The sequence below is a fragment of the Schistocerca americana genome, chromosome 2 (assembly GCF_021461395.2).
Source record: "Schistocerca americana isolate TAMUIC-IGC-003095 chromosome 2, iqSchAmer2.1, whole genome shotgun sequence".
NCBI lineage: Eukaryota > Metazoa > Arthropoda > Insecta > Orthoptera > Acrididae > Schistocerca > Schistocerca americana.
In genome coordinates, this window is record NC_060120.1 from 673,835,409 (window position 1) to 673,850,543 (window position 15,135).

The window sequence follows — 15,135 nt, forward strand, 5'->3', positions numbered from 1 at the left end:
TACTGTGTGATTGTGCAACTGCTGCATTCATTTGTTGCAGCTTATGTGACAAACTATTACTTTTCATCATTTCCTTGGAAGTGATCACATTCAGATTCATACAAATCTCACTCACTTACTAGGTGTACAAATTAGGTGCATCGGTAAGACATTCCTATCATATGACAAATGTACTGTCACTGATGTGTATGACTTAAAAGACGTGTTTGTGTTTTCCAGCGGAGGATTCGATTCAGTTGCCACCTTGTCGTCAAATGTTGACATTTCCCATTTGAAAGCCACTCACTTTTGGCTGCTAATACAGTAATTGTGCAGAATAAACCGTCATTATAGGCCCCTTCCTTAAACCTTGCTATTGCAAACGGACATTACACCGTGGAAAAAAAAAAACTGCGGCACAATGGAGTTTCCACAGCTCTGCTCAGTTCTCTGTATTGCACTTCCTGATCATGGACCGTTCACTGTTTCTATTTTGCATTTTTTTTCACAATTCAGTAGACTTTCTTCCTGTTTTCATGCTTCATCTGTGTTCAGTTTCTGACAGGCTTCACCGCACCCTTTTACCACCAAATCTGAGAGGGTGCCATGGGAGTTTCCCTTGTCAGCGTCTCAAATGGATTACTGTGTGGTAAAAAATTCATAACTTAATATACTACAACTCATTCAGAAACCCACAAAATAAGTTTACTGCCAGTACAACTTTAACATATACTGATGGCTGATATAATTTTACTACAGTACATGGTAAGTGAATTAGCAAATCTGAGGAATGTGCTATCATCTAGCAGGATTTATGCTGAGCGAATGGGGATAAAAGTCTTCCACAGTGTGCTTTGGCACTGACATAAACTTCTAGTCGAGTGGCAAGGGCTAGCTGTGCACACTGTGAACCTTTTATCAAATCCGTATGTATTTGGCCAGTAAGGCAATTATGTCACGTGAGTTGTGCATGTGCAAAAGCTCCTTAAAACGCGCACAACTGAGGGTGTGTTCACAACCCTCTTGCTAAGTTTCATGGAGTCTAGCGGAGCAGTAGCGCAGCAGATTTAAGTGCCATATCTTTCAGACGGCAGCATCTATGTTACATTTAACAACATTCAAAGAAAAACAACCAATAAGCACACAAGGTGTCGAATGTTAGGGTGTTCATGTGCTCTTACACAGCAGCTGCTACTGGGCCTCCTTGGTGTATTTTAGTGATAAATTCTTCTTGTGTGATCAGCTGAGTGGTAACATCACCTTGTCACAACATTTCAATGAGTTTTGTCCCTATCTTCGACTTTGCCTAAAGATGATGGTTACAAAAATCATTGTAAGTTGCGACAAGACAATGCCACCACTCAGTTACTCACTCAAGCAGAACTTACTAGTTTATAAGTTCCATACAAGGGTCACGTACATAGCAAGGCCGAGTCCAAAGAAAGTCAAGTAAGCACATGAATGAATCGTCACCACCTCCTTCCAACCATTAGATGTTGCAATCACCTGTTTTAGTCTATTATCCATCCATCCCTTACAGGTCTACCTAGTTCTCCCTCTCCAGTCGGTCAATAATTCATTATCTTTTATGGCAATCTGTATTCCGACATTCTATCAACATGATTCTTTCATTTTATCCTATTCTCTTGTATCTTGTTATTAACTGGAAGTTATTTTCAAATCTGATCGTATTGTTTTATCCACTTCATTACAGGCTCTTACATATACATCTTGAATGTTACCTCTGGTGCTTGTATACAAGATTATTCTTTTTTTGTTACTGTTCACAACCTGGACCATATACAGGAGTATGTACAGCCATTATAACAGATATTTTAAGCAAAGAAACAGGGTCCAAACGGGCTGTATTATATTTATTGCCCATGCTATTAGCTAATATTGGCTGTTAGTCATTTTGAAGCACTTGTCACATTTGACCAAATAGCCAGTACATTCGTAAAGGTACACACAACCTTCAAGTGGGTGCGTAGCACAAATACAATTCAATACTGCACTAGATTACATCTAATATGTATACAGAAAGTTTTCTATACAAATATTACTAATGGATGTAATCTAGTGCACTATTGACTTGTATATGGACTACACACGTGTATGAAAGTTGTGTGTGCATTCACATACGTACAGACTATTTATTCAAGTGTGATGTGGAGCTTGAAGCTTGTGCCAAGGACTTGAAAACGACAAACAGTTGAAATTAGCTAACAGCATGGAAAATAAACATATTACAGCCTATTTGACCACATTTTCTTCCTTCAAACATATTAAGGCTGTGGACCACACCAAGAACCACAGGTTGCAAGTCCAACTCGGGAGGTGGCACTGTCCATTGGGTGTAGGAGATGGCCTCCACGTGCTGCTGCTGTCGCTGTTTGACAGTGCCACCATTTAGCAGATGGACCCATGCCTGCAGGCACTGGCGTCTTGCTATGCTCACGGCCAGCAAGGTGCTGGTGCGGTCGATGCAGTAACAGGGGATAACTACAAAAACCACTAATTTTCGTGGCTCAACATTCCCATCAGCTCAAGTGAACAATTTCTTTTTCTTCAATTTTTAAGGCTACTATAACTTACCAGAGTAAACTAGAGATAATTTTTTCCTTAATAATAATAAAATGTTAAATACAGTCTTATGAGATTAACAAAGGATGAAATAACTAAAATAAATTATTTAAAATTGTGCATTTATATTTTCTTAAAACAGCTGCATTTTTAACAAAGACTAAATAAAGATAATGCAACATTTTCATTACTGTTGTAACTAAGTAACTGAAGCAAAATCTAGGAACATAATGAGTTTTTCCATGTACCTTGTTTTGTTCACAGCATGAACTCATTTGAAATTAGTTGATGCTACCTTAACTTACTTTTCAGATGACAAGAAAATCAAGATGTGACACTGACTCCTGAAAGAACACTATATAATCTGATTACATAACACTGACATTTGTAAATAGTAATGCTTTGGTTGAAAGAGGTACAATTTTCTTTATTTTAACACTTCAAATTGATCATCAGTAACAGATAAACCCCCTTCATTCCACTGTTTCAACTTCTTAAATTGATTTACAAGAAGTTAAAGGAGATATCTTGTTCTTTCCAGTAATGAGACACTTGAGATATAGCGTAATTTCATCAACTTTGAGAAAAATGCTATTAAAAGATAATATCAACTGCAACTGATAAGCTAAATGCACTGAAGTTTGGGAAAAAATAAGGCATCCATCCCTGAATGACAAGCAATACAACGATTGTAATCCAAGAGCAGGAAATGTTCACAGTCCCCTTCCAACAAGAACAGTGGTTAACTGTCACTCCACATGTTCATGGTGTGCTTCTGCTTCTCTCCAAGAGTTCTGTACAGCTTCTACAATCCATTGCCACCATGCAGACTTACTAAAGTAGTACACTGCACACAGCATTATGAACACCCATGACAAGACAAGACAGTAATCAGTCTCTTTGACCGGTACACTTGGTACAGGACCACTGAAGTCAACAGACATCACAAACAATTTGTTTTTGGGTTCAAGGCCTGGAAAAATAACATTTACAAAATATAACAAACAGAGTCTCTTGCAGTTGTTGGTTGATTGAACAATGATAAGTTGTCAATAGAAGATTTACAAGAGCAGATTACCTGTATATTCTATTATAAAGCGTCCAAACATTTCTAAGGTGTAATCAGAATTATTGAACTTTGCAGCTGGTCGACCATTGTGGAACAACATTACTGTGGGGACACCGACAATTCCATATTGCGTATTGAAACTGAAAACCAATGGACAATAATTACTTTGTTTGGTTAAAGTCAATGAACACAAAGCTATGTGTGCTCTAAGAACAACATATTAGCAAATGTGATGAGATTGAGTATATAACAGGCTCACAAAATCTACACACATAAAAATATCAAACCACATAAGTAGACTTACCTGTGGTATTTCATTGCATCAATGGCAGCCATTTTTATGTCTGGAAAAGCCCTAGGGAGGGCATTGAAGTGGGGTGCTGCCAGGCTGCTAAATGGGCAATAACGAGCATAGAAGAGGACCATTACGCATTCTGCCGGCTGGCGACGTCGTGTCACATTGGGGTCACTTACCAGAAGGCTCAATAATCTTGTAGAATTAATCAGCTGAAGCAAATGAAAGATAACATACAGTTACATTATTAAATTACCACATCCTAAGTATAAGACTGCATGTACTTTGACTAAAATAACAGAGTTATTGCTGTTTCTTTGTGAAAAGTGCTTCGGGCCAACCATCAACCAAAATTTTTAAAACATTGGCGCTATGTCACACTGCAGTGTGCTCCACGCTGTCAAATACTAGGATGAATTAATAAATTTTGCATTTCAACTTTTTCTTTTGTACACTGTCAAATCAGTAAGTAACCAAATCAATTGCAATCAAAGTTACTGCACTAACAATTGTTCCCATTTTGATCAGGGTAACTTGGAGAAAGACTGTGGCTGAATAGTTGCGTATTCATCTACAGCATGTCACCCAACTCACAATATTCCTTACATTTCACTGTGTTTGAGCCATCAAAATGAGATACAGAAGCAACTATTCGTTTTGTCTTTCTAAAGACTGAATAATAGCCTATGACAACAGCATAGAGGTGAACAAACAGCAGTACATACAATGCAACTTTTGCCAAGTAGTACACTTCTCCAAGAATGTGTGCAAGTGTAGTTTGTGGAAAATTGTATATCATTTAAATCAAACAAAACTGATAATTACCAAGAACAGATTGGGAACATATGTCAGATGATGTTCAGCGACTCATTGTGGCTGATAACGTTTTAAAATCAGTGTGGGGAAAAATTATGCCCACAGGGTCATGACAATGCTATTGTGCTACTATTGCATAAATTGCATACAGACGGCATAGGCTTGAAGTAAGGACTGTGTAGCAAAGAACAATTAAAAAAATAAAAAATAAAAAAAAAACTATGCTGGAGAATAACAGTTGACAAGACACGTTTTAAATTTTTCATCAGTGGGTAAACGAAATAAAGTTATAATTGTAAGTGCGGGAAAATGAATGCCAGGCAATTCATTATTTCATTGAATTCTGACTACAGATTTACTGCTCACAGAAATGACACTGGAAGCATTTCTGTTTTGAATACTGGTACTCCGATTGGTAAGAGTTTATTTATCGACTGTCATTTGGAGATAGTGAGCGGAGCTGTGGATACTAAAAACTGGAGTCACAGGTGGAGAAATCGGAAAATATCTGAAATTCTTCCGTTTGAGCTTAAAAGTGGGGTGACAGCAGCAGAGGCAGCCAGAAACATTTGCACCATGTATGGGGATAATGTCACTGGACAGAGTATGGCAAGACAATTTTTTTCTTGTTTTGAGGAGGCCAGGTAAGACATTAGAGCACTAAGAAATTTTTCTATCAAGCATGAGGGCCAGTAATTTCGTAGTTTCAGTGAACAGGAGAACAACAGGTCTAAGATATAAAGACAGTGAAAGAAACCCACTGCACTGCCAGAAATCCATACAAACAGTTTTCTCAGTGGAAAATGAAAGCCAATGCCGATGCTCCACAACTAAAGATGATGAGACATCACTGAAGACGCCACTCATGGAGACAAGCGCATGGAGAACTGCAATAGATTGTGAATTCATCATGAAAAGGGAGCCAGAGATGCCTGGTGGGAGACAGGTCATAAAGGGATTAATGGCTGTAGCAAAAAGAACGGCTCTCAGGATCGAGCCTCGAGGCAACTCGTTCTTCTGGATAAAGATGTCTGACAAGGCTGAATCCACACATACCTTGAAAACACTTTCTTTTAAGAATTCCTTAAGGAAATGGAACAGATGGCCATGGAAGCCCCATATGTATATAGAGTATGGAGGATGCCAGTCCTCCAACAGGTGTTGTAGGCTTTCTCCAAATCAAAATAAAACACAGCCACAGTCTGTTATTCCACCGAAAATGCTTCATGACAAGGTTTGATAAAGTGACAAGATGGCCAACCGCAGAGCAGCATGCTCGAAATCCACATTGTGCAGTGGTTTGTAGATTGCGAGACTTGAGCCACCATACCAGCTAGACATGAATCATATGTTCTGTCACCTTGCTAACACAGCTGGTGAGAGAAATGGGGTGCCAGCCACAAGGAAGGTGTTTGTTCTTACCAGGCTTAGGTGTGGGTATGACAGTGGCTTCACACCAGTGTTTGGAAACATGCCATCTGCTCAAATGCAATTGTACGTAAGAAGCGGAAAATGCCCCTTAAGAGAAAGGTGCTGAAGCACATTTATGTCAACATCATTCAGCCCCGGGGCAGGGGAACGGGATGAAGTGGGGGCATGATCTGACTCTCTCATAGTAAAGGCGGCATTGTAGCATTGATGATTCTGAGAGGAGAAGGGCATCACCTGAGCCGCCTCCACTAATTTCCGAGGGAGGAAGACGGGATATGGTGGGTGGAGCTCAAAATCTCTGCAAAATAGTGGCCTAAGGTGTTGGAGGTAACAGCAGGGTCCATACCTGGTCAAGGCGAAAAAAATTCCGTTTTTCCCCGGTTAAAAAATACACTTTTCTTGGGTGCAAATAAACTTTTCCCACATTAAGTGACAGCACACTTTCCCTCAAAACTGTAAAACATATCAATCCTTTGAATGGCTAAGGTTTTATTCATTGGCGTAGTACTTCCCATCACTTAAGGGTGAGGAGGGGGAGGGGGAGGGGGAGGGGGAGGGGGAGGAGGAGGAGGAGGAGGAGGAAGAAGAAGAGGAATAGGTGGTGGTCATGTTTGTTGGAAAGCTCTTTGATCTTGGGCTACACATACACTGCATATCTTCATATTACGAAAGTATGAATTTGACTTCAACCAAAAGCAGCACGTTAGTTTCCGAAGCAATTAAATCAAGATTGTGATTTGCTTTTGTAGGCCAATCATAGCTCGTGTCAGGTGATTTTGCCAGTTGATGATAGCAGATATTCAGAGCACAGGACATGTGATGCAGTCAGTCAATAGCAACATTACTGTTAAGTAGTGTGAACACACAAATAGGAAAAGATAGTGGTTTAAATTAATATACATAGTGTACAAAGGCTAAGTTTTCACATACAATATTGGTCTTTTTTTGCGTGTGTTACACTTTAACATACATCACACAAAAGTGCCAGTAACATTTTAAATAATGTCATATATCTAGTCTTCTGGATTCAAAATTCTTCTAAGTGGCTGGTCCTTGAAGTGTTCAGTTTTAGCTATGATAACGTAGGAAGCCGTAATGTTCGTGCATAGGTTGGTTGGTTGTTGGTTGTTTGGGGAAGGAGAACAGACAGCGTGGTCATCGGTCTCATCGGATTAGGGAAGGATGGGGAAGGAAGTCGGCCGTGCCCTTTCAGAGGAACCATCCCGGCATTTGCCTGGAGTGATTTAGGGAAATTACGGAAAACCTAAATCAGGATGGCCGGACGCGGGATTTAACCGTCGTCCTCCCGAATGCGAGTCCAGTGTCTAACCACTGCGCCACCTCGCTCGGTGTTCGTGCATATACAGCATTATTCATATGATTATTATATCATACAAAAACAGAACATTACAGGATATTCCAAGAGCATTGGAATTTCATAAACCCTGCTAAAATGCGTAATTCGCCTGAAAGTGCACATTCGTATGGCCAGATTCACAATGAAGTACGCCCCAACTTGATATTAAGCTTTCCAGTGTGGTTTTCAGGATGCAAATTTTCTTGGAGTACCAGTACTGTACTACTTCACGTTTGGTTCTTTATTATGAAATACCGCCATACATGCTGGAAGGTGAAAATGTGCACTTGAAATTCAGCGAGCAGCTGAAACTAACCAATGGTGTGGAATAAAACACTTCATTTCAAATAAAAGACTGCTTCTGTGAAAAAAGATTAATACAAGCTAAATTTCTTTAGCATAGTGACAAAAGTAATTGTTTGTTCTGCAAGGCAATTAATGCTAGACTGCCAAAAATGTGTAAATAAAAATACATTAGAAATAAAGTATTTTTGCCTTCCGTAATTATGTGATGGTATTTTAATTCACTTGATAGCTCCTGGCCACAGAAAATTGTTTTGTTATTATTTGATGTGAGAGTTTTAAACAAAGAGGAAAGAGCAAAATCATAAAACCGGGTCACATGGAGACTACCCCATCCCCACTACAACTCAGACTGCTCTGCACATGCGCAAATCTGGCAGCTTTTGGTGCTGCCAGAAAAATTTTTCCAGGTAGCATCTGACTGGCTATTGCTACAGCTGATATAGCTACCAGCCACACTTTAAGTAGCCAGAAGCGGAACAAGGTACCGCTAATACGCAACTGAACTGGGCACGAGACTGCTGGCAACTACTCAAACAAATCTAATGTACCCCGTTTTGATGTCTCACCCTTTGGAAGCAGCTTGTTGTCATGGTGTATTGCATAGTCTTCACCCCAAAGCCTTTGACACATTTTCCTGTTGGTAGACACTTGTGTGTGCACTGTGTTTTGTAGCTATAAATGGCACATTTTCTTTGCAACTTAAGATTTTTTTTTTCTCTCATTTATAAAAATTTAACTGAAAACTAAAACAACGAAAAATTCCCAGGTTTTCCCCAGCTGAAAAAATTCCCACTTTCTCCCGGATTTCCCAGTTGTCCTAGGGTGTATACAACCTGAATAAGTCAGGCTGGAAATTGGGGAATGGAAGTTGGTCCCAGAGAGCCAACAGAGGCTGCCCTACACAACAGTAGAGGGAGTTTTTTTTTTGTTTTTTTTTTTTTTTGTTTGGGGTTTAAGGGCACTCAACTACTGAGGTCTTTAGCGCCCAGTCACAATTGTTAGAGCGCACAGAATCTAGTAAAACTCAAGGGGGGGGGGGGGGGGGGGGGAGACACCAGAAAGTTCTTACAAAGATGCAGATAAAATAAATGAAAGAGTTAGATGTCTTTGGACATGCCAGTCAAAGTAATGAAACGAGGTACACGAGCAGCTGCTCGAGCGTCATCAGCTAAAATATCCTGTAAAGTAGATGGCAGAGACAGGACAACATGAGATTGACTAAAACAGGGACACGACAATAAAACATGGCCCACTGTTAATGCATGACCACAAGGGCACTGCGGAGCTGGGTCACCGGAGAGCAGGTAGCGGTGGCTAAACCGGCAATGCCCAATCCGCAACCTGGTCGGAAGGACCTCTTCTTGCCGAGATGGTCGGGAGGAGGTTGTCCAAACTGTTGGGAACGGTTTTACTGCCCGGAGCTTGTTTCCTTGAAGTGATGACCAAGTATCCCACCACAAGGACACAAGCCTCTTACAAACAATCCCACTAACGTCAGATGACGGGACACAATGGGAGGCTAGCCGAGGCAGGAGGACTGCAGCCTTGGCTGCAGCATCAGCAGCCTCATTCCCAGGCTCTCCTACATGGCCGGGAACCCACAGAAAGCTGACAGGAGAGCCATCGTCAGCACCCAAATGGAGGGACTGCTGGATCCATTGCACCAAGGGATGGACCGGATACGGAGCTCCAAGGCTCTGAAGAGCACTGAGTGAATCAGAGCAGAGTACATACGATGAATGGCGGTGGCGGCGGGCATACTGAACGGCCTGATGGAGAGCAAAAAGCTCGGCCGTAAAGCTGGAACACTGGTCGAGGAGCCGGTATTTAAAGGTGACGGCCCCGAAGACAAAGGCACAGCCGACACCATCGTCAGTTTTGGAGCCATCAGTGTAAATAAAGGTGTGACTGGCAAGTCGCGCACGAAGTTCGACAAACCGTGAGCAATACACTGCAGCCGGAGTACCCTCCTTCAGGAGCGAGCTGAGGTTGAGATAAATATGAACCGGAGCCTGGAGCCAAGGTGGTGCCGGGCTCTCACCCTCTCTGAAGGTGGTAGGGAGGGCAAAATCCAATTGTTGAAGCAGGCGACGAAAGCGGACTCCGGGGGGCAGCAGGGCAGAGACATACAACCCATACTGACGGTCAAGAGAATCAGCGAAGGAGGACTGATGAGAGGGGTGGTCGGGCATTGACAACAGCTGGCAGGCATACCGACAAAGCAGTACGTCGCGCCGGTAGGTCAATGGTAATTCGGCAGCTTCAGCATAAAGACTCTCGACGGGACTAGTGTAGAATGCTCCGGTCGCAAGACGTAACCCCCAATGGTGGATGGAGTTGAGACGGCGTAAGAGGGATGGCCGAGCAGACGAGGCTCCCATAATCCAGCTTTGATCGGACTATGGACCGATACAAGCAAAGCAGGACAGTGCGATCCGCTCCCCAAGATGAACCACTATGAACTCTGAGGACATTATGGGAACGTGTACAACGGGCAGTCAAATAAGAGACGAGCAGAGACCAACAATGTTTCCTGTCCAGTGTGAGCCCTAGAAACTTAGTTGTTTCCACGAATGGGAGAACAACGGGACCGAGATGTAAGGATGGCGGAAGGAACGCTTTATATCGCCAAAAGTTGATGCAAACCGTCTTCTCTTCAGAGAACCGGAAGCCATTTGCCACATTCCATGAGCATAGGCTGTCTAGACAACGCTGAAGGCAGCGGTCCAGGAGGCATGTTCTCTGGGCACTGCAGTAGATCACGAAGTCATCGACAAAAAGAGAGCCTGAGGCATTAGGTGGAATGCAATCCATAATTGGGTTGATCGCTATGGCAAAAAGGGCTATGCTCAAGACGGAGCCCTGAGGCACTCCATTCTCCTGGAGGAAGACGTCGGACAATACGGAACCCACATGTACCCTAAACTTTCGATCTGTTAAAAAGGAATCAATAAAAAGGGGCAGGCGACTGCGTAGACCCCACCTGTGCATAGTGCGGAGGATACCTCCTCTCCAACAGGTATCATAAGCCTTCTGCAAATCGAAGAACACGGCTACCGTTTGGCACTTTCGCAAAAAGTTGTCCATGATGAATGTCGACAAGGTCACAAGGTGGTCAACAGCGGAGCGGCGGTGACGAAAGCGGCATTGAACATTGGTAAGTATCCGCGCGAGATTCAAGAATCCAAACTAACCAAGTGTTAACCATGTGCTCCATCACCTTACAGACACAGCTTGTAAGAGAAATGGGGCAGTAACTAGAAGGAAGGCGTCTATCCTTCCCAGGTTTGGGTATAGGAACAACGACGGCGTCACGCCAACGCATAGGGAATTGACCTTCGGTCCAGACGCGACTGTAGGTACGAAGAAGGAAGCTTTTGCCTGCCGGAGAAAGGTGTGCCAGCATCTGAACATGAATGGCATCTGGCCCCCGAGCAGAGGACCAGGACAGTTCAAGTGCACGTTCGAGTTCCCGCATAGTAAAGGGGGCATTATAATTTTCCAGATTCAGCGAGTGGAAGGAAGGTCGCCAAGCCTCTTCTGCCTCTTTCCTGGGAAGGAAGGCAGGGTGGTAATGGGCGGAGCTTGAAACCTCCGCGAAAAAGCGGCCGAAGGTGTTGGAGACATCCACAGGATCAACAAGGACCCCATTACCTGAAGTCAGGCCAGGTACCGAGGAGTGGGCCTTAGTGCCCGACAGCTGGCGCAGGCCACCCCAGACGACAGAAGAGGGAGTAAAACTGTTAAAGGAGCTGGTGAAAGAGGCCCAATAAGCTTTTTTGCTGTCTTTGATGACTCTATGGCATTGCGCTCGGAGTCGTTTGTATCCAATACAGTTCGCCAACGTAGGATGGCGGCGAAAGGTGCGTAAAGCACGTCGTCGAGCACGGATAGCATCTCTACAAGCCTCATTCCACCAGGGGACGGAAACGCGACGTGAAGAAGAAGTAGTACGAGGAATGGAACGTTCGGCAGCATTGATGATAACAGCCGTGAGGTATTCGACCTGACTGTCACAACTGAGAAAAACGTGGTCCGGAAAGGTCCCCAGGGAGGAGTAAAGTCCCCAGTCAGCTTTCGGTATGTTCCAGCTCGAAGGACGTGGGGATGGGGTGTGGTGCAGGAGACCAACGACACAGGGGAAGTGGTCGCTCGAATAGGTGTCAGAAAGGACATACCACTCGAACCGACGGGCAAGAGTGGTAGAACAGGTCGAGAGGTCCAAGTGGGAGTAGGCATGAGTAGAGTCCGAGAGGAAAGTATTGAGGCAGACAAGATTGAGATGGTTGAAGACATCCGCCAAGAGGGAGCCTCTCTGACAGGATGCAGGAGAGCCCCAAAGGGGATGATGGGCATTGAAGTCGCCAAACAATAAAAACGGCGGAGGAAGCTGAACAATCAGGTGCATCATGTCAGCCCAACTAACTGCGGATGACGATGGAGTGTAGACGGTACAAACAGAAAAAGTGAAGGCAGAAAGAGTAATACGGAAAGGTATTGCTTGGAGTGGGGTGGTCGATGGGATGGGATGGTAATAGACATCGTCCCGAACAAGCAACATGACCCCACCATGAGCTGGAATACCGTCAACGGGGGTGAGGTCATACTGCTCCGAGGTATAGTGGGTAAAAGCAATACAGTCAGTTGGGCGCAACTTGGTTTCCTGGAGGCCAAGGATGAGCGGACAGTGCAGGCGGAGGAGCAGTTGTAATTCCTCCCGATTAGATCGAATACCTCTTATGTTCCAATGTAACAAAGCCATCGCTAGTCAGAAAAGAGGGGGAACGAAACGGGTGAAGAGCTGGTCACCTCGATGGCCGCGGAGGGGCAGGTTTCGAGGGAACAACGCTACAACCGGCGGGAGGCGGATCCTGTTCCATCGAGTCGTCGCCAGCAGCGGCTGCTTTCCCGGGTTGCGTAGGAGGGGCAGCATCATTCGCCGATGAGAGGCCAGCTGAGCGCCTGGCAGCAGAGCGTCCCGGCGAAACTGAGGACGGCCGGGAGCAGCGACTCACGAATGGAGCATCAGACGAAATGCGCCGGGGTGGAGAGGGGGATAAAGACTTCTTGGAAGTCCGATGAGGCACGGGGATTGTGGGCTGGACCCGAAGAAGGTCCTCACGCGCGGGGTCCGTTTTGGAACGCCGGACCTTGGAAGCCGGGGTCCGGAACGTTTCCCCAATGGACGCCTGAGAAGAGGATTGCTTCTCAGGCGGCGGAGGGGGAGTAGGAGGAAGGGTGGCCCCTGGGGCAGAGGGGGCAGGGGCCGCGAGCGAGGAGGATTTGGAAGGGAGGGATTTGAGAGGCGGAGGCACAGACCCCGGATGGGGTGAGGAGGTGGAGGGGGGACAGGATAGGGTGAGGATACTGTGGAAGGAGTGGACACGACTGTGGCAAACGAAGTTGTCAACGTCACGGGATGGAGGTGGTCATACTTCTTCCTGGCCTCAGAATATGAGAGACGATCCAAAGTTTTTAATTCTTGAATCTTCTTCTCCTTCTGATACGCGGGGCAGTCTAAAGATCTAGGTGAGTGGATGCCAGGACAATTGACCTACCGAGGTGGTGGAGTGCATGTATGTTCTTCACGAAGAGGACGTCCACAATCGCCACAAAGGGGCTCAGCCTCACACCGTGACGACATGTGCCCAAAGCGCAAACACCAAAAGCAGCGCATAGGAGGCGGGACGTAAGGTCGCACGTCGCACCGGTAGCACATCACCTTTACCTTCTCCGGGAGAACATCCCCTCGAAGGTGAGGATAAAGGCTCCGGTGTCGATGCGACGGTCCTTGGGGCCGCGCTGAACTCGCCGGACGAAATGCACGCCTCGGCGCTCCAGGTTGGCCCTGAGCTCCTCATCAGACTGCAGCAGGAGGTCCCAATGAAAAATAACCCCCTGCGTCCTATTCAGTGACAGATGCGGGACAATGGACACTGGGATGTCCCCTAGTCGGTCGCACGCCTGGAGCGCCGCCAACTGTGTGGCGGAGGCGGTCTTTATAAGAACGGACCCCGAAACGCATTTTACTGAGAGCCTCGATTTCCCCGAAGATGTCCTCGATGTGCTGGACAAAGAACATGGGCTTGGAGGTGGCGAACGTCCACCCATCGGTCCGAGAACAGACTAAATAGCGGGGGAAGTACTTCGCCCCAAGCTGGCAGGCCTGTCCTTCCTCCCAGGGAAGGGGAAGGGGAAAGGGCAGGAGAACCAGAACCAGAGACAGTACCTTTCTTTTTAAAAGACTCGGCCCCAGAGCGACCTGATACATGTTGACGTTTCATCTGCGAAACGTCCGCCCCGATACCATCCACTCCGACCAGGGGCTCTCCCCACGGGCGCCACCCAGCCTCAGCAAGGGCCACCTGGCAGGACGATCGTTGCCGGGAGTCCTGATGCCCCAAGGAGACGGGCATCTACTCCTTGGCCGACGTGGGGAGGGTGCAGCTCAAGTATCGGCAGTACGATCCCTGTGTTGTCAGGGGGCTACAACACAGAGGGTACATGACGACCCCACCACAACGGGCTGGCTACCGTGCTGGATTTCGAGTGCCATGGAAAGTCCATCATGATCGTAGGTGCAGATGGGGACGCACTATGGGCGGAACTTGTGCAACCCATCAGGCTTTTAGGCCCAATTTGAGGAATAGTGGGTGTGGTTACAACGCCGTTACAATGCTGAGTGCCAAGGTCTTAGTGCACTGAGGACCAGTGATACACCACGTAAGGCGTCCTTCCCCAAAAGGCTCGTACTTCTGTAGAATTTTGAAAAACGGAGGTCAAACCCTAAGGGGGAACATCACATGGAATGCCGAAACGGTTGAAACTCCTTTTAGTCGCCTCTTACGACAGGCAGGAATACCTCGGGCCTATTCTTACCCCGGACCCGCAGGGGGGACAGTAGAGGGAGTGAAATTGTTAAAAGAAGGAGTAAATGAAATCCAACTAGCTTCTTTGCTATCTTTAAGAAAGAAACGATACTGCACACACAACTTCTTTTAACAATTACAGTTTACCATCATAGGATGATGGTTAAAAACACGCAGAGCACGTCTCCGTGCATGAATCGTGTTGTGGCATGGCTCAGTCCACCAGGGAACCATGACAAAGCACAGTAAAAATGAAGTGCGAAGTATGGAATGTTCTGCAGCAGTAAGGATAACGTTCGTAAGCTGCTGTACTTTGTCATCACAACTGGGGAAACGATGTTCATTGAAGGTCACCAGGGAGGAGTAAAACCTTCAGTTGGCATTAGAAAGCTGCCAATTGGATTTTCAAGTAGGTGGGTAGGAGACCACA

General features: G+C 45.5%; 1 protein-coding gene across 1 annotated transcript in view; it reads right to left on the reverse strand.

The window, feature by feature from the left end:
- Nucleotides 1-1,668: 1,668 nt before the first annotated feature.
- The window catches only part of LOC124596073 (thioredoxin domain-containing protein 15), a 53,197-nt gene continuing 39,730 nt past the window's right edge, over nt 1,669-15,135 (reverse strand). Inside the window, exons 4-6 of the mRNA XM_047135058.1 lie at nt 3,936-4,138; nt 3,641-3,771; nt 1,669-3,535 (exon numbers count right to left, since the gene is read on the reverse strand). Coding sequence (XP_046991014.1) covers nt 3,312-3,535; nt 3,641-3,771; nt 3,936-4,138 — 558 coding nt within the window. The 3' untranslated portion in view covers nt 1,669-3,311. The remainder of the gene's footprint in view (nt 3,536-3,640; nt 3,772-3,935; nt 4,139-15,135) is intronic.